We start from the raw sequence: 25,785 nt of genomic DNA, 5'->3' as shown, positions 1-25,785 counted from the left end.
TATCATCTAGACGCAAAAGAATGTCTTTTATGTCCATTTCGTATTCAACTTGTCCACTTTCTGATGCAGTGTTGAGATAAGCAAGAATATAAAATTAATGGTTTTCACAAGCTTGTTGCTTTAGATATTGGGTAACCTAACCTTGTAGATGGTATATTCTTTGAGGATATTTTGATTTACTTTTACTTGTTCTTTTGAGAGAGACTTCAATAAAGTTTAAGTTTATATCTTTTTTTTTTCTATTTATATTTCCTTGTCCCCATGTGATTTCATTTATCCCCTTTTCTTGGAATTTACAAGCTTAATCAACCGAGAGGCATATCATCAATAAGGATTAAACCTGTGTGGAAATTTTGTTACAATCTACTCTGTATTGAAACTTGTTTCGGTATAGTTTCCTCGTATCAAAGGTTATACCACCATCTCTCTGGTATCAGGTATGTTAAGTTTTGTTTATTACTTTTCTCAACAGGCCATCTGAGACAGTTCATCGTCTGTAAACCCTGTTATAATTGGTCTCTGTTTCAGTTTTTTAAAGTTGTATGTTCCTTCAAGTTTTGTTCTGGGTTTCTGATGTTTTGTAACTGGTCTTGATATGTATTTCTGTATGTTTGATCATTTCATGTGTTCATGAAGGGATGGACCTTAGTTTTTTTTTGATCCAGAATAAGAACTCAGGTTTTACTGTAGAACTGTATAGAACATCTCAGTCTTCACAAGTAGTACTTAACTACAACACATATGCTCATTTCTTTAGAAGTCTTTCGAGCTGGAATTAGCTTGAGCCGTTTTGGATATGTAATAGCATGTACTCGTACAATAAGGCTAAGGTACATGTTCTTGATGAAGCATGTTTTCTCATGTTGGTTTAGGTTTCTGATCAGAAGCAGCTTAAAGAGCATAGTGGTGTTGCAGTTTAGATGGCAGTATCAGCTGATTACCAAGTTAAGTTTCCTGAAAGTGGTGATCTCTACTCTATACTAGCAGCTGAAGGGATTGAGTTTCTTTTGTCGCATAGTGGAGAGGTACTGCTTTTGCTCTCTCGTTATTATATTGCACTATATTTTGGTATAATTGTCTGGTCTTTTATACTCTGTAAGCTCACTTCAATCAGGTGCCGTTGGAATATATTCATGGTAAGACGATTTGTCTCTTCTTCTCTGCAATCTGGTGCAGGCCCTGCAAGGACTTCACTCCAGAGCTGATAAAACTCTACGAAAATCTTCAGAACCGAGGAGAAGAACTCGAGATCATCTTTGTCTCATTTGATCATGATATGACTTCATTCTATGAACATTTCTGGTGCATGCCATGGCTTGCAGTTCCCTTCAATTTAAGCCTACTCAACAAATTAAGGGACAAGTACGGAATTTCTCGTATCCCGTCACTGGTTCCTCTATATTCAGATGAAATCTCAGTCGCTGAAGATGTAATTGGTCTAATTGAAGACTATGGTTCTGAAGCCTTTCCTTTCACTAAAAAGCGAAAAGAAGAACTCAAAGCCATCGATGACTCCAAACGCCTTGGAGGACAGTTGGAGAAACTCCTTACTCACGAGTCCCGAAATTACGTTGTTGCCAGAAATGGAAGCAAGGTAAAAAGAACTCATTTATAGATTTCATATATCTGGTCTCATCTAACGATCCTATAAGATTATGTCTACGAACGTTATGCAGGTGCTAGTTTCTAAACTTGTGGGAAAGACCATAGGGTTGTACTTTGGTGCACACTGGTGTCCGCCTTTCCGATCTTTCACTTCTCAACTCGTAGATGTGTACAATGAGCTGGCGACTACAGATAAAGGCTCCTTTGAAGTCATCTTAATTTCAACAGACAGAGACTCAAGAGAGTTTAACATCAACATGACCAACATGCCATGGCTTGCAATACCTTATGAGGACAGAACAAGACAAGATCTTTGTAGAATCTTCAACGTCAAACTCATACCTGCATTGGTCATCATAGGACCCGAAGAGAAAACAGTGACCACAAACGCGAGAGAGATGGTATCATTGTATGGATCAAGGAGTTTTCCGTTCACGGAATCAAGGATTGTTGAGTTAAAAGCTTGTTTGAAGAAGGAAGGTGATTCACTTCCAAGGAAAGTGAAAGATAACAAGCATGAACACGAGCTAAAACTGGATATGGCGAAAGCTTATGTGTGTGATTTCTGTAAGAAGCAAGGCAGGTTTTGGGCGTTTTCTTGCAATGCTTGTGATTATGATCTTCATCCTACATGTGTGGAAGAAGAAGAAGCATTATTGGTTTAGCAAAAGAGACGGTCGTCGTGATTTGTCTGAAAGATTTTGTAATATTAGTAGACAAAGAATCGTGATATGTAATGTTGTCATGTAAAACTCAAAGTTGAGGAATTAGGATCAACATTGTAATTATATCTTCTGTTTGTACAATTAACATGCTTATTTCATTAATAAAATTATATTCTGTTTTTACATTTTCTTGCAAGTATAGATTGAAAGGAAAGTCTTAGCTTATGATTTTTTTTGTTTTCATTTGGATATAATCTGATTTGTTGTGCGCAAAACCAAAAAGCCGTTTGTGGGTAAAGAGAGGCGGGGAAGAAGGAGAGGCGCTCGAAACAGAGAGAGAGAAGCAGAGTCAATGGATTATTATAGAAACCTCTCTCTCTTCTCTTCATTTCCTTTTTTTTTTCTTTCCCTTCCTACAATATTACAGACCAAGAACAATCTGAAACGGATCTTCTTTGAAGAAAACAAACCACATATTTGTCCATTGAAGCTCAAAACATCTCTTTGTGTGGTGCTCTTAGATTTGGATGGCGAAGAACAGGAGGGACAGAGACGGAGGATTTGGCGTGGATGGATTGGTTGCTGTGGCGATAGACAGAGACAAAAACAGCCAAGGTGCTCTGAAATGGGCTGTTGATAATTTGTTGCAGAAAGGCCAAACCGTAGTCCTCGTACATGTCAAGCCTCGGGCTTCATCTTTGTCCACAAACCCTTCAATCAACTCAAACTCTTCTAGTAAAAAACCTTTCTTCTACATATATCTTCTCTGTTTCTAGTTCCTTCTGCTTCTTTTATGTTTTTCTCGATAGCTAATGGGTTTTGTCTCTTTCAGAGACGAGCCAAATAAATGGTGATTCTTCATTGGTGTGTGGAGAACCAGAAGGCTCTTATAAACAGTTGTTTCTTCCTTTTCGTTGCCTCTGTTCACGCAAAGATGTGAGTCTCCATCATTCTTGTGTAATATAAGCCAGAAAACAAATTTACCTGTGCTCTGTCTCTTCCTATGCTTATAACCTGAAATGGAACATGTTCAGATACAATGCAAAGATGTGTTATTGGAGGAGTCAGATGTGGCGAGAGCTTTAGTCGAATACGCAAATCAGGTCATGATTGAGGTATTGGTGGTTGGTTCCTCCTCGAAAGGTGGCTTTCTCAGGTGTGTTTTTTTATCTTTCTCTTTCCGGTTTTGCTGTGAGTCTTTTAGCCAGAAAAGTTGGATCAGCTGTCAAAATTGAAGGTGTTATATATGACTCTGCTGCAGGTTCAACAAACCTATTGATATTCCAGGAGCCATCACCAAGACTGCACCTGATTTCTGCACGGTGTATGCCATAACCAAAGGAAAGCTTTCAACAAAGAAAACAGCTTCTCGTGCTGCGCCGTCTGTTTCTCCATTACGCATCCAGCTTCAACAGAATGGCTTAAAGCCACATCCACCTTTGCCTTCTGCAACTACTAACACAAGAGGTTAAAAACCAAAAAAAGGCTTTTCTAAGTGCTTCTTCATGTCAATCTCCTGCACTTTTCTGAATTTGTTTTTATCTTGGTTTCTTGTAGCTGAGAGACAGTCATTTGAGTCTCAGCATCGCAGGTCCCTTGACGATCAGTCAGATTCCTTCAGGTGCATATCACTCTTTTTTCTTCATTTGACACACTCGGAGAATCATGACCATAGACTTTAGACGATGAAAGTTCTTGATTGAAACAGGCCACCCTACAATAAAAGAGGCTTGACTGGGAGATCATATGGAGAACTATCAATCCCGGATTCTGAAATATCCTTCAACAGCTCTGGAAGACCAAGCATAGAGCGCAACTCTCCTTCCTTATATGACAATTCGGATCCAAACCGGACTCCTCCAAGGCTATCAAATTTCTCAGACGTTGACTATTGTAGCTTCGAGTCAATGACCTTCGGAAGGAGGTCAATGGATTTGAGCTCACCAACTGCTTTCTCAACTGGCTCATTTGAGAATGAAAGGTTTTCATCGGCTTCTCAAGGAGGGGTAAGACTGATCTGTGAATCTTTTTTCGGGTTACATACTTGTAACTGCTAGATGCAAGAGTATGTAACCAGATTAGAATTGTAATCAGGATGATGTAGAGGCTGAGATGAGGAGGCTTAAACTGGAGCTGAAACAAACGATGGAAATGTACAGTACAGCCTGTAAGGAAGCTCTCACAGCAAAACATAAGGTATGACTCTCGCAAAAATGATTAGTGTTGCTTCATTTTTGTTTCTCACTAGTTCCTACTAAGCGAATTGTTGAACCTGCAGGCAACAGAGCTTCAACGTTGGAAGTTAGCAGAAGAACGGAAATTCGAAGAAGCAAAGCTTGCAGAGGAAGCTGCATTAGCCATTGCGGAGAAGGAGAAAGCAAAGTCCAAAGCAGCAATGGAAGCAGCTGAGGCAGCTCAAAGGATTGCTGATATCGAGTCCCGAAAGAGAGTCGATGCAGAAACGAAAGCTCTGAAGGAATCAGAGGCGAGAACAAAAGCCGTGAATGCTTTAGCAAAGGATGTCAGATACAGGAAGTACTCCATTGAGGAGATTGAGGATGCAACAGAGTTCTTTGATGATAAATACAAGATCGGAGAAGGCAGTTATGGACCTGTCTACAAGTGTTATCTGGATCACACACCTGTGGCTGTCAAAGCTTTGCGCCCAGATGCAGCTCAAGGCAGGTCACAGTTTCAGAAAGAGGTGAAGTCTCGTAACAATGTCTATGAAATACACCTCGGACTCTTTCTTGGCTAACAGACTTTAATTAAGCTTTCTACTATTTATCAACCAAACACAGGTTGAAGTGTTATGCAGTATAAGGCACCCTAACATGGTTCTTCTGCTTGGAGCATGCCCAGAATGTGGATGCTTAGTGTATGAGTTCATGGCTAATGGGAGCTTAGAAGACCGTCTTTTCAGACAAGGAGACAGCCCGGCTCTCTCTTGGCAAACAAGATTCAGAATTGCTGCAGAGATCGGCACTGTACTGTTGTTCCTCCACCAGACTAAACCAGAACCACTGGTTCACCGTGATCTCAAACCAGCAAACATCTTACTAGACCGCAACTTTGTCAGCAAGCTTGCTGATGTTGGCTTGGCTAGGCTGGTCCCTCCATCCGTTGCAAACACCGTGACGCAATACCACATGACATCAACTGCTGGCACGTTTTGCTACATCGACCCAGAGTATCAGCAGACGGGTATGCTGGGTGTGAAATCTGACATTTATTCGCTTGGTATTATGTTTCTGCAGTTAATAACAGGAAAACCACCTATGGGTCTAACCCATTATGTCGAAAGAGCTCTCGAGAAGGGTAATTTGAAAGATTTGCTCGATCCAGCTGTGTCTGATTGGCCTGTTGAAGACACCACAGAGTTTGCCAAGTTGGCTCTCAAGTGCGCAGAGATAAGGCGAAAAGACAGACCTGATCTTTCCAAAGTTATATTGCCAGAGCTCAACAGATTAAGAGTACTTGCTGAAGAATCAACACAGGCTGCAGTAGTCATTAACAGCTCCGGACCAACCCCCACGGAGAGTCAAACTTCCTCCCCCAAGTTGTGAGGACTGATAAGCAATTGATCTGCACGTAGAAAGAGACAGAGGATCCAAATGGAACCAGTAATCCATGTTCCACCTTAAGTTACACTTAAACTTAAAAGGTATACATGCTCATGAAAAACGCAACTGAATTTGTATGCTCAGTATATAATACAGTAGAGTCTTTCCCTTGTAGAAAATGTACAAATTGTACAGATGATTAAATTTAACTTACCATCTAGCTCAGGATTGAGGAAATTCAATGATGAAACCTTTTTTCCCTGCAACTTCTTTAACATAAAAGCCAATTTAAAGATGATGCTGTCCCTCTGTACATAAATACCACACTTCCATAATCATAAAAAGAATGGATATTTTTATATCATTAAAAAATGTGTAATGATTTTACAAAAAAAGTCCAATCTTTTCCATTACGATTATTACTCTGATTACCAAAAAAAGAATAATAATACTCTTCATCAAAGCTAATAATGCTCTTCTCCATCCATATAAGCTCGCAAACCAATTGTTTATTAGCATGCGTCACGTTGTGGATTAGATTATATCGCTACCACAACTTCTTCATCTCCTTTCTCTTCCTCAGGCAGTATACTCTTAGGAGGTCTGCCACTTTTTCTCACATTTTTGCCAGACAAGAGCTTCATTGCTCTCTCTAAAGTAACCTCACCTGGTTCCGTGTTCTGCCAAGTACCAAGTTATCCACAATGAAAACGACAACACTTTTAACTCATTTCATAAGATAGAAAACAATAGATCCTAGCAGATCCACACCTTATTTCCGTATCAAATATAGCACCAACATCTTATTCTATACCTATATCATTAAGAAGGCATCAAACAACTATACCTTTGGAACAGTAGCCATATTGCGGCGATGTTTAATAGTAAATCCAGATTTACTAAGCTTCAAGACCACAGGCTGTCCATCTTCAGGGTGGGTTCCCTGGTAAGAAATCAGTATACCAAGTCGTCAGCACTCCAAAATGTTGAAACAGCCCAGCCAGAAATGCAATAACTTTAACCTTCATATCAGTCTTACCAGTGTCAAAGGATAGCGTAATAATTCGAGAGCACTTTCAAGCGTAATGGAGTTCACATCCTTTATCTGAAAAATAAGGTTGCAGGAGATTTCTCAGTAAGAAAAGGTAAGCTGAATGTGTGATCAGTATGCCTCCGTTTATGTAAGAAGGAAACATAGACATATATTTATTTGATTGACAAAACTCCAACATACATGGGCCGCATTTGCTCGTTTTGGTGTGTGCCCTTTTTTATCTTCACCGAGCTGTACATAATGCCCATAGGGTCCACACTTTAGAATAACCTGAACAAGGAAATGGATTCAGCAAATTAAAGTTTTAGCAAATTGTGAACAGAAAAGGGTCAGAACAGCGATACCTTCTCACTGGTATTGGGATGAAGACCCAGCAATTTGGGCTCTTCTACGCAGTTATTCTTTGGAGGATCATCTTCATCTTCATCCTCTCCATAAAGCGTTTTAGCAATGAACCTGTATATGAACCACATAGCTCCAATTATGTCAGCGACCATGTCAATATAGATATATAAAAAACTAATAAAAATTAATAGGTAAATTCTGATAAGAGAGGATACATGAGTAAGTATCGTAGGTGTAAAAACTAAGAGACTCAACAGCGTACGACTTACTTGCATGAAGGGTGCTGATCACAACCGATGAAATACCCCGCACCAAACTTACTTGCTTTGAAACTTAAGGTGCCTTCCATACAACTGAAACATGGAAAGAAACCCAATAAGGATCAACATACACTCATTCAAACTATAAAGAAACTTTGTCTTATTTAGTCCTCTGTATATCACTGATGTGAAAGTATCTTTAGCATGGGCAGCCATATATGAAAGCATGGGATTTTGTCAACTTAAATCAGTTGCTCTATCTTGAAATTGATTGGCATGAATGGTATGCTGACCTCGGGCATGTCCTACTGGGATAAGGAAGCAAAGAAAACAGAACGTCCTCATATTTCTTTTCCAACATTTTTTCCACCTGTAAACGTATGACAATGTAAGAAACTAATGGAAGAAATTGTAGAAAGAAACTAAACTTCCAGAGTTCATTCTTGTAAGATAGTACCTGTGAGCGTTGGACATTTTCAACACGTTTACAATATGCGCTGAATCGTGTCCAGTAGTCTCTTAGGAGACCTTTCCATTCAGTTACACCACCAGAAACGTTATCAAGCTGAAGGAAAATCAATCGTAAGGGAAAAAACTGAGTATCTCATTTTGCAATATTGGAAAATATCTATGCGAATGTAGAAACTGCTATAGTCAACAGAGAGTCAAGTGAAGAACGAACTAATTACCCACCTCAGTCTCCATATCCGCAGTGAAACTATAGTCTGTGATCTCAGTAAAGTAGTGGGTAAGAAAAGCTGAAACCTGGAAAGATAGTACAGAGGTTAGAAAGATATGTTGCAATGGTTGGTTTACTAAATCATCAATTCGTGAGCTCAATTTATTAAAAGAAAATACCATCCTAGCACGGAATTCCGGATACAGGACTCGATTCTTTATTGTTACGTACTTTCTGTGCTGTTAAAAAAAGAAGAGGTTTCAAAATGCTGCCAGTCTATGCCTCACATGAAAGGAGGGGTATTGTTAATTTCAAGGGATGGTAGCGCCTTTTAACTTCAGCATGAAACAGAAGCACTAGAAAAACGCCAATAGTTTCCTAGTACGAGCACATACCTGTAAAACCCTAAATATAGATGCATATGTCGAGGGTCTACCTATCCCGAGCTCCTCGAGCTTTTTAACCTGAAACACATTAAAACATATTTAACATATTATGTATTGTGAAACCTGACGGCAGTACAAAAAGATATCATGCAATGTCTGCACAACCACCAGATTCAGCACTCATACAAAACGAAACTCCTTATCTTTTATGAGAACTGTTTAAGATCAATGCTTAACTTTCAATAATAATGAAACAATTGTGTGGAGAACTGGAACCAAAATGAGCTACTGGAGACTAAAACGCGAACAGTCAGAGTTCATTACGCATCTGCTGATTAATTGAGTCTTAAAAAGGTAAGTTAGATTTGTATACAGAAACAAGAAGACAAAAGAATAGATCAATTTGGAAAAACTATTGTGTCAGTGTCCTCTTCTCATCTTCCTAGTCATATTTCTATCTCTTCGTCTATAGAAAACTAATTCACCATGACTGCTAATTCTCAAAAAGTGCTATATTGTTAATTAGCATATTCTGGAACGGGATTATACATACTTTTGACACAGAGGAAATAGGAGTGTTATACCAGAGAGCCCTCAGAATAGCGTGGTGGGTGCTGAGTATGGTGCTGCTTGAGCTCCACTTCACCAATCTGTAGCAAATCTCCATCCTGAAAAAAGGAGGGACACCTAATAAAGTCCCAACATCTCTAATGGACGAAAAAACTGACGACAGAAAGAAATGAAACCACGGTACAATTACAAAGCACAGGTGAAAAAAAAAATGTGATAGAAATGGTACCTTCAACGAACTGAGAGTTTTAAAAGTTTCCTCACGCTCACTACTCTGATCATTATCGTTATTTTTGATTGCCTTAGCTTCAGGATCCTACAATATCACCAGGAGAAACAACAAAAACTGCTTTAGCACATGTCCAAAGAGAAGAAGGATCACGCATTAGCTGATGCTTGATATAAAACAAAATTAAATCCACAAAAGGCAAAAGCAGTCAATATAAACATGCAGATGACAATCACAGCAAAGAGAAGCAAATAATTACGAAGAATTGCTCCAAAGGCTAAATCTAGGGAGTCATCAGTGCATTAGAAACCCGCCTAATAATATAACTGCTAGGTAATCAGCGAAAATATGAAATAGGTCGTACCTCGTAAACTGCCTGGTACCCAAGGAATTCAACTTTTGAGCATGATGATCTGAAGATGATGGATTCAGAGGCATTGCCAATATCAAGTTGTATCTGAGGAAGGAAAGAGTCAGGAAAAAATTGGAGAAATATGTTGGATTTCCTAATGTTAAACCTTCAACCATTCAATATCAGTTACATGCTCTCTTCTTTCCTTTCTTTTTCTCTCACTGGTCAATAAGAACCTACTTGACACTATGCATGATTTAAAGTGAAAAATAGCACATATATTACCTGCGCAATGGAAGCAGGCTCCATTTGACATGCCACAGCTCGTGACCATATCAAGGTATATAATTTTAGAGAATCCGCATCAAGCAGGCTAGCAATCGTTGCTGGAAACACAAAGAAAAGATTTTGAGAGTTACAAAAGTAAATCAAATGGTAAATTATTGATGACGACTAGTATAAATCCAGGGAAGCATGGCAAAATATTTACTTACACGGTAATCTACGTATATCAGTAGGTCTAATAGCTTCATGGGCCTCCTGAGCGTTCTTAACCTTTTTAAAATATTTACGAGGACTATCTGATGTAAAATTCTTCCCATACCTGCAGATAATAAGTATATTGCTGCTATAGTTTTCTCGAGTCAAACGGACCAACGTAGAATAACTTCACAGATGCATTTATATGCCTTACCTTTCTGCCACCAAGGACTGTATATCTTTGATAGCTTCATCAGCTATCTGATGGGAACAGAAACAAATGAAAAACGAAACAAATGAATCAAGGAAAATCAAAGTGAAGTTGTAACAGATAAGATGAATCAGTCAGAAAGTAATATTTTTGAAAATCAAAACAAAATGAATGCCCATAGCAGAAAATACACAATTAAAGAGATAAACCCACATGTAAACCATCTGTCCGCATGTATGTTATAAGACCAGCTGATTTACCATCGGACAGTTGGACACCCTCATATAATTTTTGAGCGAGCTGCAAAGTACTTATTATTAGAAATATGAATTCAAGGAAAAAGTGAATGAAAATGAAAAAGGTTTTAGCTCTCAACCTTCATGGTATGTGCTGTTGAAAAATGTAATTTGTTAGCAGCATCCTGCTGAAGGGTTGATGTTATGTACGGAGTTGGCGGATTCTTCCGTGTAGTACTTGTTTTAGTGCCCTTCACTAGAAAACCTTCTGATTTGATCCTTTGCTCAATGTCCTGTGCATTTGCTTCAGAGCTGATAGAAAGCTGATTTAATCTTTTTGAATTTAAACTGGTCAAGTGAGCAGAAAAGGTGGCTGAATTATCTTTCCCTTTCACTTTGATTCCTACAGTCCAGTACTCCTGAGGCTTAAATCCATCAATTTCACTTTCTCTATCACATACAAGAGCCAAAGCAGCAGACTGGACCCGCCCAGCTGACGGGCAACCCGGAAGTTTCCTCCATAGTAGTGGTGAAATATTGAATCCGATGAGATAATCAAGAGCACGCCGTGCAAGATAAGCATGCACCAAGTCCCCGTCGATTTCTCGTGGAGATTGAAGTGCACTTTTTATTGCTGATTCAGTTATCTCATGGAATACAACCCTTGCTACTGTCATACTTTCATGTAAGGCACCCTGCTGCTGCAACATCTCTATAATGTGCCAGGCAATTGCCTCTCCTTCACGATCTGGGTCCGATGCAAGAATCAGATTTTCAGCTCTGAGGAATAAGGTAAACATAATGAGATAGATAAGCACAATAAGAAAAACCATAGGAAAGAAGTAGTTCATATCATACAAGTTTGAACAAGCCACATATCTCAATAGCTGTACAGCACTTTGACACCCGGAAAGTATTCTAGAATTAAGGAATATAGATAATAGCAACAATAGATTTTTAAAGTAGTGATTAGGCAAGAAACCGTACCCATTTAATGCAACCTTAATGCTCTTAATATGAGTCCAGGCGGAAGATGGAACCTCCCAAACCATGCTAAAATCGTCATCTGGCCTCACTGAACCAGACCTTGTGGCCAGGTCCCTGATATGACCATAACTTGGCAAAACCTCATACATGTCACCAAGATAACCCTGAATAATCTTTGCTTTTGTCATTGACTCAACGACAATAACAGATTTTCCACTTGGCGGATAAAGCGGTTTAGATGCATTTTGACCTCGATGTTCTATGCTGTTTTTCATGTGTTGAGGAACCAGCTTTTGTTTTGGTGCCTTACTTGCTTTAGTTGACTTCAAATGCTGTTGTTCCGACTTGGAATTTGATGGAGCAGGACTTTTGGGCTCTTCCACAGGGTGATTTTTTGCCACCTCCTTCTGAGAATTGTACTGTTACTCTGTTAGGTAAAATAAGCAAGGGTAAGACTATTACGGTCCTAAAACTATTAAAGTCAAATACCTTAGCAGATGAAGACTTCCGATTTCCAGAACCAGAATGTTTTGGCTTGGGAACGCTTATCGGACTCTCATCTAGAGAGACCGCCTCCAAAACTGGTACCACTGAAGAAGATTTATCTTCGACTTTCTTGTTCTTGGGGCGCCGTTTTGATTTGACAGTAGTGGCTTGATTACCATTGCTAGCAGGTGAGGCTGCCGTGGATAGTTCCGCCTTGATGCCACTGCTACCATCTCCAATAACTGGTTCAGTAGAAGTCACCACTTCAGCTTCTGAGGAAGCCAACACATTATGCTTCTTTCGGTTCTTGTTAAATTTCTTGAAACCTACTTTATTCCCACCAGCCTTCTCATCACCACCAACAATGTTATCCTGCTCCTGTTTTGGTGCATTGCTTGCTTTTGTTGAGGTCCAATGCTGTTGTTCTGACATGGAATTCGATGGAGTAGAACTTTTGGGCCCCTCCACATTGGTTTTTTTTACCACCTCCTTCTGAGAACTGTACTGTTAGAAGATATGAGCAAGGGTAAGACGATGATTCAAAAAACTTTACTAGTTTAATACCTCAGCAGATGAAGACTTCCGATTTCCGGAACCCGAATGTCTAGGCTTGGGAAAGCTTTGCAAACTCTCGTCTACAGAGACGGTCTCCAAAACCGATACCGTTGGAGAAGATTTATCTTCGAATTTCTTGCTCTTTGGCTGCCGTTTTGTTTTGACAGTAGAGGCTTGCTTAGCATTGCTAGCAGGTGAAGCTGCAGTTGATAGTTTCGCCTTGATGCCACTGTTAACATCTCCAATAACTGGTTCAGTAGAAGCCACCACTTCAGCTTTTGTGGAAGCCAAAACCCTATGCTTCTTCCACTTCTTATTGAATTTCTTGAAACCTATTTTATTCCCACCAAACTTTTCAACACCACCAACAATGCTATCCTTAATCTCAGTACTAGCGACTTGAGAAAAATATCTCCTCGCAAACGGTCTGAAACTATATCCAAAGGCCCTTGAAGTGGAGCTGCTCCAATGTGTTGCATAACTAAGAGAACCGAGAAGACTTAGATGCGAAGGAAGTGCACAAGCTAACTTAAGACAACTTGAATTTTCTCTTTTAAACTGAAGCTGGGATACATTTCTATACACTCTATCGACCCGAACTACTGAAGAGGAAGAGGAAGCTGGGAAATTTTGAATCGCCCTGCACTGCAACTGCAACAACAAAGAAACAAGTAATCGTCAGAATCTCCATGAGTTCTACTGATGAATTTTCAAACACATCTAAATAACATAAACGAAAAATTGAAGCTCACTGAAACAAATTCGACTCCATTTCAATACGAAAACGACGAGAGTATAATGATTTAGCCATAAAATACCAAACTTTTTAAATTGAGAATCTAACATTTCAGTATCTCACCAGCGTAAGAGTCGAAACACAAACCTTAGCCATGAGAGGATGAAGAGACAGAACTGAAGTCGAAGAAGAAGACTTAGCAGCCGCAAGTGAGATGGTTCTCTGCATTGAGAATACTCTGTTTGATTCAGAAACTTTCAAATCATCCGACGAGTGAATCCGTAGCTTATCATAAATCGAGTAGAAGAAGAGAGATCTTGTTAATGGCGGAGATGTCTGGTAAAGAAATTCTTAAGGGTTTACTCAGTCTCTGGGGTTTATCTGCTTAGTGCCTTCTAACTCGGGTCGGGTATAAATCAGGATCAAGTAGATCCGCCAAATTACCCGGTCAACTCTTATTAGTCAAAATAGATTTCGGGTCGGGTTTTCGTGGCCCAATTAAAACTTTTGGGTCGGTTTTTCGTGGCCCAATTAAAACTTCCGGATCCTAGCAGCAGAGTAAAGGTCTCTCCTTCAGTCCTTCTTCTTCAGGTGCGTTTAGCTTCTGCTCCATCCGATTCAACTATTTTCTTCTCAGAAAGTTGCGTTCTTCTTTGTTAGTAAGTGATTGAACTAGGTATTGTGTCTCGCTCTCTCGATTTTCTTGCTGTTAGGGTCGTGTAGTCAGATTCTTAAGCGATGTCGCTTTTTTGTTAAACTCTTCAATTTACACTGTGTATAGTTTCGGTGTTTCTCTTTGCGTAGATATTGATTACCTTCTGGGAATTACTTCTCTCGTATTGAATTATATGGCCCAATTTCGAAAGCTTTTGTTTTTACAATCTTCTCAGGAACACTTAGCTGAATCTATACAACACAAGTGTTACAGAGTTTATATACATGGATCGAAGACAGCACGATTATGCTGCTTCTTCTGGGTTACCTTATGCTCAGCAACAGCAGCAACAAGGTCCTAACTTTCAACAGCAACAACAACCACAATTCGGATTTCATCCGCAACATCCTCAGTATCCATCACCAATGAATGCTTCTGGTTTCATTCCTCCTCATCCTTCTATGCAGCAGTTCCCTTACCAGCATCCTATGCATCAGCAGCAGCAACCGCAGCATCTTCCTCATCCTCCTCACCCACAGATGTTTGGTCAACAGCAACCTCAGGCTTTCCTTCCTCACTTACCTCCACATCACCTTCCTCCGCCATTCCCTGGACCGTATGATTCTGCTCCTCCTCCTCCTCCTCCAGCTGATCCAGAGCTGCAGAAACGGATTGATAAGCTTGTTGAGTATTCGGTTAAGAACGGTCCTGAGTTTGAGGCTATGATGCGAGATAGACAGAAGGATAATCCTGATTATGCGTTTCTGTTTGGGGGTGAAGGTCATGGTTATTACCGCTATAAGCACTTTCTCTCTATGCATCCCCCTGGAGGACCCTTTGATCCTCCATTCCCGTCATCTTCAATGCCTATGATACATCATCCGCCAAATCCCATGATGAGTCCTTCAATGAACAATGTACCTGGTGCATTGGCTGTGCCACCAATCCGCCAACCTCCTTTCCCACCATTCCATGACCACCACCAGCTCCAACAGCATCTTCCGCAGCCTCATCCTTTTGCGCCCCATGCTCGTCCTGATTTTGATCAGTCAACTCATGCGTTCCGAGGTCTTTCTGGTCCACTCCCTGCTGATGTTGCAATGGAACTAAATGGTGTCTTGGGCAACCTTAATGGCACGAAAGAGTCTATTAAAAGTGCTAAGATTTGGTTCATGCAGAGATCTCCCTTTGCACCAGCTTTAGCAGAGGCACTTAGAGACAGGGTCTTTGCAATGGATGATTCTGATAGGCAGATGCACATAGTTTATCTAGCTAATGACATTCTCTTCGACAGGTATCTAAACTTCATCCCTGATCGCTCTTTACATCATTCTAGAGGACTTCGGCATAGACTAGTTTTTCGTTCATTCTATATTATTAGGAGTCTCAGTCTGTGCTTTCAAAATTTTGGGTTGCAACATTAGATTCTTCTGCCCTAATATTTTCTCATGTTTATTGCTTCCTTAAATACAGTTTACAACGAAGGACAAACTTGCACGAGTTTGACAATGAAGCTCTTGCTTTCAGACCTATTTTGGGTTCCATGCTGGGGAGGATTTACCACTTTCCACAAAACAAGGAAGAAAACCAGTCACGTTTGGAGAAGATTTTGCAGTTTTGGGCTTCTAAGGAGGTTTTTGATCAAGACACCATCTCCTCTCTTGAGAAAGAGATGAAAAGTGGACCACCTGCAAATACCTTTTCTCATTCTCCCATTATAGCAGCACATGCCTTACAACGTCCAGGTACTCCTGCTCTTCCGTGAGAAAGACAGAAACTATAACTCCACCTATGTATAAGAAGAATTCGGTTTAGACTTGACAATATACCAACAACTTTTTATCTTTATGAACTTACAGGAATGCTGCAACAGCCACCAAACAGTAATGTCTCTAGCACAATGAATTTAGAGCATCTGACTAATCCGGTCGCAACCCAACAATTTATCCCAAATGTGATGCCTCCTGGTGCCTTTCCCGGTTCCATACCGCTTAACGCTTCTGTTCCACCACCAACCCAACCACCTGCTGGTGAGAAGCCGCCTCCTTATCCTCTCTTTCCTCCTGGTTTGATCCCTGGGATGGTCAGAAAGATGCAGATTGGTAGTGGTGTGCCTTACTCTCCATTGAGCCCTCTTGATATCCCAACGGTCATACCACCTTCTGATACGCCTCAATCTGAAGTACTCGAGAGAGTATCTAAGTTCTTCAAAGAGATAGGTGAGGTCAACCCAAGTGAAGGTCCCATGGGATCTGAATCACAGGACGACTATGATAATTATGAGCGGGATAGTCCACAGCGGAAAGGAGGTGCCTGCATTCCTCCACCTCCCAATCTACAGGTGGACCCCGAGACAGGAACATATGCGGATGGAAGCACCGATAAAAAGAGTGGATCTGGGAGATTGGGACTTGGGGCAACAGCTGATCCCAACGAACCAACTCAGTACGATGATGTTTATACATCTTACAGGAAACACAGAAGTACGAATTATCACACATCCATGAGTGCAAGAGCTACAACCAGATGAGATTCTCCAGTTCTCATCTTTTAATGGCTAGTTCAGTCTGTTTAGGGTCGAGCCTTCTAGTGTCTAGTTGTTAATGTGACAAATGTGATCTTCTCTCAGCTTTGAAATAGAATTATCATCACATCGATTCCATTAAATTTTGGAACTAAACCATAAGTTTTTCCAAACATATTCCCTCTTTTCAATCAGCATCAGATCTCTTAATTATTAGCTTATTCTTCATAGTTTCGCTTTGTTCAGTTGGTATCAAAACCATGTTGATAATGAAATGTTTATTTAGAAGCTAAACGAGCTGTTTGTGGGGCTCACCTTCTAATAGAAGAAAAGGCATAGCCACATGGTTACTCGATCCCAAGAGGTAAAGAACTCGAGCAACCACCTAAAACAATTGTAATGGTGAACAAACATTCATACATTTTGGTGACATTTTGTTTGTTTGTTTGTTTGTAACAAATCGCAGGGAAAGCTTTTGCAACAATGGGAGCATAAACTCAGTTAGCATTTTCACAACCAAGCTCCATGGGAAGATCTTTTGGACCTAAATATTTTGGAACTTGTTCATTCTTACTTTACAAAGCTCAGCTAATTGATACTCACTTTTCTTAAACGGCATACATTTCATCACATCACAACCATCATCTTCACTGTTACTCTATTTGTCTGTCTTTTACATATTAGCAAGTTGATGAAATATTGATTGGCTGATCCCATAACAAACAAAAAGAGCAACACAAATTCTTTTATTTTTATTGACCTATCTTTCTCTGCTTTCAATCTTCCATTATCCCTTTTATCTTCCTTTCATCCTAACTAATTGAACCATTTATTTTTATTTTTAAAAAGTCTGTCCATACAAATTACACTAATCCACACAACGTCTAACTCTCTTACAAGCTTCGTAGCAATATCAAAAAGACAAGAGAGCAATAACAGTTTGTGAGGCATTTGGAACCTATGAAGAGACCACAAAAATGATAAGAGAGAACAATAATAATCTTGTCTTGGCCAAAAGTCCACTGAGTGCATGTATTTGAGTTAGATGTACCTTGTATGTGCTTGTTTCTGACACAAAAACCGAACTAAGGGGAATGTTAAAGGCCGTTGCAGCAACCTTTGTATGCAAATCCTTGACCCATTTCAAAACCTCCATGTGTCACCAAAACAATCCCATTGGTGCAAACATGAACAAGAGCACCGGAAGTATCTTAAAATCCAGATTCTAGATTTGCAAGCAACGGTAGTGCAATGCTGAGATTTCCAAAGAAGCTTTATCTTATTCTTTTAACTTTAAAGTGAATCCTTTTTCTAGCAAAATGAGGACAAACTTTTACCAGTTTTCACATTTTTAGAAAAATATTCAACTCACTTTGATTTCTTCAGGGGCTCAGCTGAATCTAGTTTTCAATGTTTGTAGAACAAAATGAAAATGAAATTTTTAGTATCTCAAAATCCATTCTATTTTTTTTTTGGTGACATTAATCAATGATTTCAAAATAACTAAAAACCTCAGAATAAAACTCAATTGCATCTTAAAACCACCCAACTTTCAGAACTGAAGAATGACGAAGAATTAATAATAGAGGAGGAGAGGAGGAGCTACATCAACACTATTTCTATTTTTTCAGCCAATCAGCGCACTCTGGACTTCGCCCACTCGCACCAACCTCGCGCCACGCGCTCCATTCCATGCCCACTCGCACCAACCTCGCGTTGAGCGCGTGTCGTCGATTTCTGTAGGGGTAATTGGTAAACCCACAAAATCATGCCTATTTTATATATACTCGCTTTATTTCCAAAACAGCCTCGCGTGACTCCGAAAGTTTTTTTTTTTTTTTTTTTTTTTTTCAAAACTGTATTAGTTATTTCAATTTAAACCGAACCAAAATCAAATTTCATTTCAAAACTATGTGAACCAAACATAAATCACTTGTAATTTCAAAACCTATGTACGCCGAACCGAAATCAATTGTCATTTCATCAAATCCATGTAAAAAGCTTCTAGGATTGTTTTAATTTGCAACTGAAAATAAGAATCCTAATTCCGTGAGAGAGACAAAAACTATTACTCCACCTATGTATATGAAGAATTCGGTTTAGACTTGACCATACACCAACAATTTTTTTTTTATCTTTATGCACTTGCAGGAATGCTACAACAGCCAACAAACAGCTCTAGCACAATGAATTTAGAGCATCTGAATCCGGTCGCAACCCAACAGTTTATCCCAAATGTGATGCCTCCTGGTGCCTTTCCCGGTTCCATACCGCTTAACGCTTCTGTTCCACCACCAACCCAACCACCTGCTGGTGAGAAGCCGCCTCCTTATCCTCTCTTTCCTCCTGGTTTGATCCCTGGGATAGTCAGAAAGATGCAGATCGGTAGTGGTGTGCCTTACTCTTTAGTGGTGTGTCTTACAGCTGATCCCAACGAACCAACTCAGTACGATAATGTTTATACGTCTTACAGGAAATACAGAAGTACGAATTATCACACATCCATGAGTGCAAGAGCTACAACCAGATGAGATTCAGTTCCAGTTCTCATCTTCTAATGGCTAGTTCAGTCTGTTTAGAGTCAGCCTTCTAGTCCATAGTTGTTAATGTAACAAATTTCGCACTCCAAGATTATCTATGGAAATATGATCAGTGATCACAGCAACCATAGATATAGTCTCTATATACGTTGGATTAACGCTTTAGCGTTATATTTAGAACATATCAACATTATGTTTTCAAATTAATATTTTGTCCTTAAAATTTCTAGCCGAATTGTTTCATAAGCAATTAAAAGACTCAAATTAGTGTGAATGAAACATAAACATCACAAAACAAAAACCAAGATTCACTTATAAAAAAGGAGGAGAGTTAGACAACAAGAAGTAAAAATCTCTAAAAGCTTCATGAGAAAAATTTGTGGAGTTGGACAATTATTCACTAAATAGCTTTCAGTTGAAAAGATATTAGGGTGAAAGCCTTTGAGGGTCACGAGGGAAGAGGGATGTTTTCCGAATGTTGTTCAGTGCACAGAAAAGCATGACCACTCGCTCCAGCCCCACTCCAAATCCACCGTGTAGAGGCGCACCGTACCTGTCAACATATATGTAGCAATGCTCTGCTTAGAGAACAACTCAGATAAGCAAGTAAAAGGAACCGAGCTAGTCCAGTTAGTAATTTACCTGAATGAATCAATGTATGTGGATATTGTCTTGACATCAATGCCACATTCTCCTGCACGTTGCTCCAAGACTTCTGGGATATGGACACGTTGAGCTCCTGATATGATCTCCTCACCTAGGACAGAACACGTAAACTTAGTATCAAATGTGCAGTAGCATAATTGGTGTGAACACACAAGGTAAAAAAGAATCACTCAAAGATGTACCTCTGATGAAGACATCAAAAGAGTTGCTGTAAAGAGGATTATCGGCACAAGTCATTGTGTAGAAAGGCCTAACTGCCTTAGGATACCGATGCAGAATATAGAACTCAGTGTTGTACCTGTTTTTATCATCGAAAATCAACAACGCAATAATGTTAGAACAACTTTGTAACAATGAGATGCAGAACTAAATCAATTTGAAAATGAAAAGAATATCGATCAGGTAGAAAGAAGTGGTGGATTACTTTTCCAATACAAGCTGGCCTAGTTTTCTCTCAGATTCAGTGTTTAGATCGCCAAGAGGATCAACCTCCACACCAGCTTCCTGTCAACACATCAAGATTACAATTATTATTGATAGTACTTTCGAAAACCTCAGCTAAAACGCCAAATATACAAGCCATACCTTAAGCATTTGAACCCCTTCTTCAAACGTTAACCTCAATGTTTTTGGTAGAAACTGCAATTAAGTGCCGATTATCAGAATCCAATTAAGATAAAACTCAGTTTCCAATACTCCTTGTTCACACTGCATATGGTTACCTTCAAAGGTTCAAATGGGTATTGCTTTCCAACAGCTTGCAGTTCTTTTTTGCACCTCTCATTCAAACTAGTGAATATAAACACAAATAACTCGTCCACAAGATCCATTATCTGCACAACCAAGAGATATTATAACTACTAGCAGAACAGAAGATTCTTGGGATAAATTGATAATTTTAACATCACAATCGTACCTCAGAATAGTGTTTCCGAATCTCCATCTCCACATCAAGACCAACGAATTCACACAGGTGTCTATGAGTGAAGGAGTCTTCGGCCCTGAAAACAGGACCTACCTCAAAGACACGTCGCAAGTCACCACATATTGCCATTTGCTTGTGGAGCTGAGGAGACTGAGCTAGACAAGCAGGTTGCCCTTTGTATTCCAACCTAAATACAGCAGAACCTCCTTCACTACTACCAGCCATCAGTTTTGGTGTGTGGATTCCAACAAAATTCTTAAATCGTAATTTTTCTCTGAAGGCCTACAAAAGTGACAGCTAATTCAGTAAATCAACATATAAAAAAGCAACCAAATCATGGAAAGATAGAAAAATACTACCGATAACACATTTCTGTAGTGACTATCCTATCCAAGACATGATGCATACACAAATATTTTACCAAACCAGGCTCATATCTATCACTAACAGATATCGAAACAGTAACACAAAAGATCAATCAAGGCCTTACATATTCGACTTCGTACTGAAGCTGGAAGATGGCTTGATTAGCCGGTGTTCTGAGGTCGAGCACCCTATAGTTCAAACGTGTATCCTGATTGACACGAGCAGCTGGAGATGGAGTCTGCAACAGTCATGAAAACAACAACTCCTATGAACAGATTGACCACCATAATAGTATCAGAAGAACACAAGTTATCAGAATTCACAGCACAATTGTACCAGGTCCAACAAAATCTCCAAATCTTGAAACAGCAAACTATACCTGAAGAGATGCTTCGATATCTGCTTCACTCCGAGCAGCATCCTCCACACTAAGTGGTAATTTGGCCAAGGATTTGTTGATGCAGTACACTTTTCTCACTTGAATTTCAACCTACAATTAAAATTATCGATACACACACAAACATGAGTTAAAGCAAACGAGAAATCTGGAGGAGAAGAAGAAGACAAGGAAACTAAACCTGCTGCGTAGTTCCCGTCAGCGGCTCCTTGGGGAGAGTGACGACACCGATAACATCGACAAAGGATTCGCGACTCAGCTGCTTGAGGTATTTAACCATGTTGGCACCTACTTTGGTCTTCTCTGATTGGCTAACCACGCACTGAACAGTTGATCCGCTCTCCCTCAAGACCACAAACCCCAATTTGTTAGACGTTGGACGATTCGTGTGCACTCGGCCTCTGATCAGAACCTCTGATTCCAACATCTCTTCCACCAAATCGCTCACATCGGTCCACTCCTTTCCCTCAACAGCCTCTATCCACTTCCCGGCTTTCGGATCCGCCGACGATTGCAACTCGGTAAGAGTCACGTCGCCGTAGTTATTGGAAAACTCGTCATTCTCTTCCAGAGAGATCGAAGCTGTTCGACGCGTTGCTTCCTCTTGTTCTTGACGACGTCTTAACTTCTCTAGCTTGGCAGCTTCCTTCTTAGCCGCTTTCTTGCTGGTCTTCTCTCCAGATTCCTCCGCTGCGGCGGTTGATGACGACAACGGCGGGATTTCAGATTCCGACGACATGATGAGAATGAATGAATAGTCAGTCCACTGAAACGAAACACTAGGTTTTATGTAAGTAGGTTATAAAAACTAGATAAATTCAAAAAGGCCCCTTTAATATTTATTTAATTCGTTTTGACCCCAATACTTAAGAATTGGAGGTTATTTAGAGAAACGAAAAGAAAAATAGAAAGCGTGAACCAGAAGCTACAACGCGCCGCCTCATACAATCAGGAACATAAACAAAGTCACAAACAGTTTATGTTAGCAAAAGAATCATAACACTAAGACACAACAAAAGAGATACTTAAACAAATTACAAAACCAAAATAAATAATCGATTATTTAAAGTTTATAAGTAAACCCTAACTCTATAATGCTCAAAATAGATACACAGACATAACACAAGAACAGTAAACAAAGTACAAAACCAAGATAAACAATCGATATTCTCTAATTTTAAAGTTTAGATTAAACCATAATCCTATAATGCTCAAAATCAATACACATACACAACAGAGTAACCGTAAGCAAAGCACAAAATCATAGATAAAACAACAGAGGTAGATCTTAGCGAGCAAACAACAAAACAAACTATTAAACAAAAAAAACGATTAAGAAAGGAGAAAGAAGAAGACCTTACCCCTATGAGAAGGAGCAACAGATGATGACTCGGATCCCGATGATGATGATGAGACGGAAGATGAAGATGAAGATGAAGATGATGAAGACGAAGATGACCTGGATCGAATTCTGGGACTAGCTGGAGACAATAGCGATAGTGGGGATGATGACCTTAGCAGCGACGGCCATGAAAGTATTGCTCTGAAGCTGTCCCAATTAATAAAAAAATTAGGGTTAAAATGTGTATTGCTCGGAATGGTAGAGCGCGTGTGAGACACTTTCTATCGGAGAGAGTATTGCTCGGAAGCTGTCCCAATTAATAAAAAAACGAATTTGCCAGCAAAGGACGGACCAAAATTAAATAAAAATCCCAAAAAAAACAAATTAATAATAAAAAAAAAAAAGAGAGAAAATCGGAGTCTGGAAAAAAAGAGTAAATGGGAAGCGACGACTGACTCTTCTTCCTCCTCCTCCTCCACCTCTTGTTTAGGTTCTTAGCACTGAAATTTGATCAGAAGTAAGCTTGTGGGTTATGATCTTATTACTTTGTGGGTATTGATTTTGTCGATCGGATTCAGAGTTTTTCTCTTTTCGATCGTTTTACTTATCCAGTACACCAAGGCAAGGTTTGCGTGTTTCTTTTCATGTCATATCAAGTGTTTTTGTGTTTTGTGAAGCTCTAGGTAATCTATGAGTTCTTGCTTTAGCTTATCTCATTATGGAATTATCGGATCTGTGTCTACTTTTTTGGGTTTTGTGGGAAATGATGATTTTATTTTTTTCATCCACGAGTTTTCTCATATGACCTCTCATTTTTCTTTGTTTTCTTTGAAATAAAATTATGGAATTCAATGATGAAGTTACTATTTTTACCTAGTTGAAGCTGAGCTGAGTTATTAAAGCATCTGATTTCAGCTTAATTCACGAAAATTTTCATTCTTATACTAACATGTATATATATGTTTCTATTTTAGGGTGTTGACGGTGTAGAGCTTCACGAAACATAAACTTTCATTTCTTCTAGCTTCTTGATTTGCTCTTAAAGGTAAGTTCTTTGTATTTGCAGTTACTTCAATGAAAGAAAATACCATTTTGATAATAGTGATTTCTCATATCCTTTCTTTTGTTTCCTTTACTATGGTCTATATTTGCTTTAGGTGCATGTTGAAGTGATTGAAAGCGATTTACATGTGACTTGCAGCTCGGTCAGACATTATACATTACACTCAACACGAGATTGGAAAGGATGCTTGAGAATCCAAAGTTCGATTTGCACGCTGTTGGCAATCACAACAACGACAACAATTACTATGCCTTCACCCAAGACTTTTATCAAAAGCTCGGGGAAGAAGGTACAAACATGTCTGTTGACAGTATGCAGACAAGTAATGCTGGAGGGTCTGTGTCAATGTCTGTCGATAACAGTAGCGTTGGTTCGAGTGATGCTCTTATTGGCCATCCTGGTTTGAAGCCTATGCGCCATCCCTACTCTCTCTCGGATGGCCAAAGCGTATTTCGGCCAGGAAAAGTTACTCATGCACTTAACGATGATGCCTTAGCACAAGCGTTGATGGATAGTAAGTATCCAACCGAGGGACTGGTGAACTATGAAGAGTGGACAATAGATCTGAGGAAACTACATATGGGTCCTGCTTTTGCTCAAGGGGCTTTTGGAAAGTTATACAGAGGGACTTACAACGGAGAAGATGTAGCCATTAAGCTACTCGAGAGGTCAGATAGCAACCCTGAAAAGGCACAAGCCCTCGAACAGCAGTTTCAGCAGGAAGTTTCTATGCTTGCATTTTTGAAGCATCCTAACATCGTTAGGTTTATTGGTGCGTGCATTAAACCGATGGTGTGGTGCATCGTGACTGAATATGCAAAAGGAGGGTCTGTCAGACAGTTTCTGACTAAGAGACAAAACCGAGCTGTGCCTTTGAAGTTAGCTGTTATGCAGGCGTTGGATGTTGCCAGGGGTATGGCTTACGTCCATGAGCGCAACTTTATACACCGGGATCTAAAGTCAGATAACCTCCTCATATCAGCTGATCGGTCCATCAAGATTGCTGATTTTGGTGTTGCAAGAATTGAAGTTCAAACCGAAGGGATGACACCAGAGACTGGAACTTACAGATGGATGGCACCGTAAGTTGAATAAATATCTCGTTTTCCATCCTTGTCTTGTCCTTAATAACCTTATATATCTCTGCAAGTCATATTTAGACACTATATTCCCTTATTTTGATCGATGCAGAGAGATGATCCAGCACAGACCCTACACTCAAAAAGTGGACGTGTATAGTTTTGGAATCGTGCTGTGGGAGTTGATTACAGGTCTGTTACCGTTCCAGAACATGACGGCGGTTCAGGCTGCATTTGCAGTGGTGAACAGAGGAGTCCGTCCAACAGTCCCAGCAGATTGTCTTCCTGTGCTTGGAGAGATCATGACACGTTGCTGGGATGCGGACCCTGAAGTCCGTCCTTGTTTTGCAGAGATTGTCAATCTTCTGGAGGCGGCGGAAACTGAGATAATGACGAATGTGAGAAAAGCCCGTTTCAGATGTTGCATGACGCAACCAATGACAGTCGACTAATCTGTTGTGAAGAAAGAGAGAGGAGAAGAAGAGGAATGAACAAAGAAGAGAACATAAAAGAAAAAAACAGAGAGAGAGAGAGAGAAAGCAAGAAGGGCTTTAGATATATGTAAGTTTGTGTGTGTATCTATCTATCTATATATATATATCCGATTGTATCTCTTTTCTCAAGATAGGAGAAGTAACCCAACCATTTTAGACTACTGATTTTCTAGATTTTTGTATTAAGAAAGAACAACGAAAAAATTAGATGTACGGTGATTGTCTCAAGTGTTTGGTTTAGTTTTCCTTGAATTTGATGATGCATACTTTTCTCCTTTCAGAACTCTACGTTCATTATCTTCATCACCATGGTCTCTTCTAAATTCTGTGCATCA

The 25,785-nt window shown here is 39.7% G+C and overlaps 7 protein-coding genes and 1 pseudogene across 24 annotated transcripts; 5 read left to right on the top strand and 3 right to left on the bottom strand.

Moving 5' to 3' along the window:
- The first annotated feature begins 57 nt into the window (after positions 1 to 57).
- On the top strand, positions 58 to 2,452 carry AT4G31240 (protein kinase C-like zinc finger protein). 2 transcript variants are annotated; one of them, NM_119273.3, is made up of 4 exons: positions 58 to 437; positions 873 to 1,025; positions 1,115 to 1,594; positions 1,677 to 2,452. In NM_119273.3, the coding sequence occupies exons 2-4, from the start codon at positions 921 to 923 to the stop codon at positions 2,268 to 2,270; spliced, it is 1,179 nt and encodes a 392-aa protein (NP_567869.1). In that variant the 5' UTR covers positions 58 to 437; positions 873 to 920; the 3' UTR covers positions 2,271 to 2,452. The 2 variants fall into 2 exon arrangements, with proteins under 2 accessions (NP_567869.1, NP_001320100.1); NM_001342068.1 differs by having other exon boundaries at positions 58 to 1,025.
- A 162-nt stretch (positions 2,453 to 2,614) lies between these two features.
- Positions 2,615 to 6,675, top strand: AT4G31230 (kinase with adenine nucleotide alpha hydrolases-like domain-containing protein). 2 transcript variants are annotated; one of them, NM_119272.3, is made up of 9 exons: positions 2,615 to 3,005; positions 3,103 to 3,206; positions 3,305 to 3,426; positions 3,532 to 3,737; positions 3,828 to 3,891; positions 3,979 to 4,276; positions 4,365 to 4,466; positions 4,549 to 4,974; positions 5,072 to 6,675. In NM_119272.3, the coding sequence occupies exons 1-9, from the start codon at positions 2,798 to 2,800 to the stop codon at positions 5,834 to 5,836; spliced, it is 2,295 nt and encodes a 764-aa protein (NP_194851.2). In that variant the 5' UTR covers positions 2,615 to 2,797; the 3' UTR covers positions 5,837 to 6,675. The 2 variants fall into 2 exon arrangements, with proteins under 2 accessions (NP_194851.2, NP_001328658.1); NM_001342067.1 differs by having other exon boundaries at positions 2,672 to 3,005; positions 3,103 to 3,426; positions 5,072 to 6,061.
- AT4G31210 (DNA topoisomerase, type IA, core) lies at positions 6,100 to 13,782 on the bottom strand. 3 transcript variants are annotated; one of them, NM_119270.5, is made up of 23 exons: positions 13,547 to 13,772; positions 12,673 to 13,314; positions 12,112 to 12,612; positions 11,623 to 12,029; positions 10,776 to 11,415; positions 10,613 to 10,699; positions 10,403 to 10,449; positions 10,203 to 10,312; positions 9,994 to 10,094; positions 9,721 to 9,813; positions 9,357 to 9,443; positions 9,142 to 9,225; positions 8,567 to 8,635; positions 8,351 to 8,410; positions 8,186 to 8,257; positions 7,950 to 8,057; positions 7,786 to 7,862; positions 7,502 to 7,585; positions 7,232 to 7,343; positions 7,068 to 7,157; positions 6,873 to 6,938; positions 6,681 to 6,776; positions 6,100 to 6,513 (listed from the first exon to the last, which is right to left on the bottom strand). In NM_119270.5, exons 1-23 carry the CDS (start codon positions 13,625 to 13,627, stop codon positions 6,373 to 6,375), a joined length of 3,855 nt encoding a protein of 1,284 aa, NP_194849.3. In that variant the 5' UTR covers positions 13,628 to 13,772; the 3' UTR covers positions 6,100 to 6,372. The 3 variants fall into 3 exon arrangements, with proteins under 3 accessions (NP_194849.3, NP_001328735.1, NP_001328734.1); NM_001342066.1 differs by having other exon boundaries at positions 6,166 to 6,513; positions 12,112 to 12,600; positions 13,547 to 13,755; NM_001342065.1 differs by having other exon boundaries at positions 6,169 to 6,776; positions 13,547 to 13,782.
- A 188-nt stretch (positions 13,783 to 13,970) lies between these two features.
- On the top strand, positions 13,971 to 17,307 carry AT4G31200 (SWAP (Suppressor-of-White-APricot)/surp RNA-binding domain-containing protein). Of its 3 annotated transcripts, none has more exons than NM_001342064.1 (5): positions 13,971 to 14,058; positions 14,290 to 15,348; positions 15,528 to 15,799; positions 15,914 to 16,942; positions 17,045 to 17,307. In NM_001342064.1, exons 2-4 carry the CDS (start codon positions 14,339 to 14,341, stop codon positions 16,582 to 16,584), a joined length of 1,953 nt encoding a protein of 650 aa, NP_001320099.1. In that variant the 5' UTR covers positions 13,971 to 14,058; positions 14,290 to 14,338; the 3' UTR covers positions 16,585 to 16,942; positions 17,045 to 17,307. The 3 variants fall into 3 exon arrangements, with proteins under 3 accessions (NP_001320099.1, NP_194848.1, NP_974650.1); NM_119269.4 differs by having other exon boundaries at positions 13,971 to 14,075; NM_202921.2 differs by having other exon boundaries at positions 13,971 to 15,348.
- A 184-nt stretch (positions 17,308 to 17,491) lies between these two features.
- On the bottom strand, positions 17,492 to 17,734 carry AT4G31196 (oxidoreductase; the record flags this gene model as incomplete). Its single annotated transcript, NM_001125614.1, has 2 exons — positions 17,492 to 17,536; positions 17,630 to 17,734. 2 exons carry the CDS (start codon positions 17,732 to 17,734, stop codon positions 17,492 to 17,494), a joined length of 150 nt encoding a protein of 49 aa, NP_001119086.1.
- A 997-nt stretch (positions 17,735 to 18,731) lies between these two features.
- AT4G31190 lies at positions 18,732 to 19,109 on the top strand (annotated as a pseudogene). Its single transcript has one exon.
- A 203-nt stretch (positions 19,110 to 19,312) lies between these two features.
- On the bottom strand, positions 19,313 to 23,156 carry AT4G31180 (Class II aminoacyl-tRNA and biotin synthetases superfamily protein). Of its 2 annotated transcripts, none has more exons than NM_179227.3 (11): positions 22,834 to 23,156; positions 21,654 to 22,238; positions 21,455 to 21,565; positions 21,200 to 21,313; positions 20,701 to 20,991; positions 20,507 to 20,617; positions 20,370 to 20,423; positions 20,209 to 20,288; positions 19,967 to 20,082; positions 19,761 to 19,875; positions 19,313 to 19,671 (listed from the first exon to the last, which is right to left on the bottom strand). In NM_179227.3, the coding sequence occupies exons 2-11, from the start codon at positions 22,209 to 22,211 to the stop codon at positions 19,545 to 19,547; spliced, it is 1,677 nt and encodes a 558-aa protein (NP_849558.1). In that variant the 5' UTR covers positions 22,212 to 22,238; positions 22,834 to 23,156; the 3' UTR covers positions 19,313 to 19,544. The 2 variants fall into 2 exon arrangements, with proteins under 2 accessions (NP_849558.1, NP_194847.3); NM_119268.4 differs by having other exon boundaries at positions 19,318 to 19,671; positions 22,829 to 22,997.
- An 8-nt stretch (positions 23,157 to 23,164) lies between these two features.
- AT4G31170 (Protein kinase superfamily protein) lies at positions 23,165 to 25,753 on the top strand. Of its 10 annotated transcripts, none has more exons than NM_001342062.1 (4): positions 23,165 to 23,440; positions 23,789 to 23,859; positions 24,016 to 24,959; positions 25,069 to 25,734. In NM_001342062.1, exons 3-4 carry the CDS (start codon positions 24,061 to 24,063, stop codon positions 25,406 to 25,408), a joined length of 1,239 nt encoding a protein of 412 aa, NP_001329113.1. In that variant the 5' UTR covers positions 23,165 to 23,440; positions 23,789 to 23,859; positions 24,016 to 24,060; the 3' UTR covers positions 25,409 to 25,734. The 10 variants fall into 10 exon arrangements, with proteins under 10 accessions (NP_001329113.1, NP_974649.1, NP_001329115.1 ...); NM_202920.3 differs by having other exon boundaries at positions 23,972 to 24,959; NM_001342061.1 differs by having other exon boundaries at positions 23,165 to 23,497; positions 23,972 to 24,959.
- Positions 25,754 to 25,785: the final 32 nt, after the last annotated feature.

Source organism: Arabidopsis thaliana, chromosome 4 (genome assembly GCF_000001735.4).
Source record: "Arabidopsis thaliana chromosome 4, partial sequence".
In the NCBI taxonomy this organism is placed as follows: Eukaryota; Viridiplantae; Streptophyta; class Magnoliopsida; order Brassicales; family Brassicaceae; genus Arabidopsis; species Arabidopsis thaliana.
The sequence above is the reverse complement of the archived record's forward strand: the minus strand, read 5'-3'. Positions and strand labels throughout refer to the sequence as shown.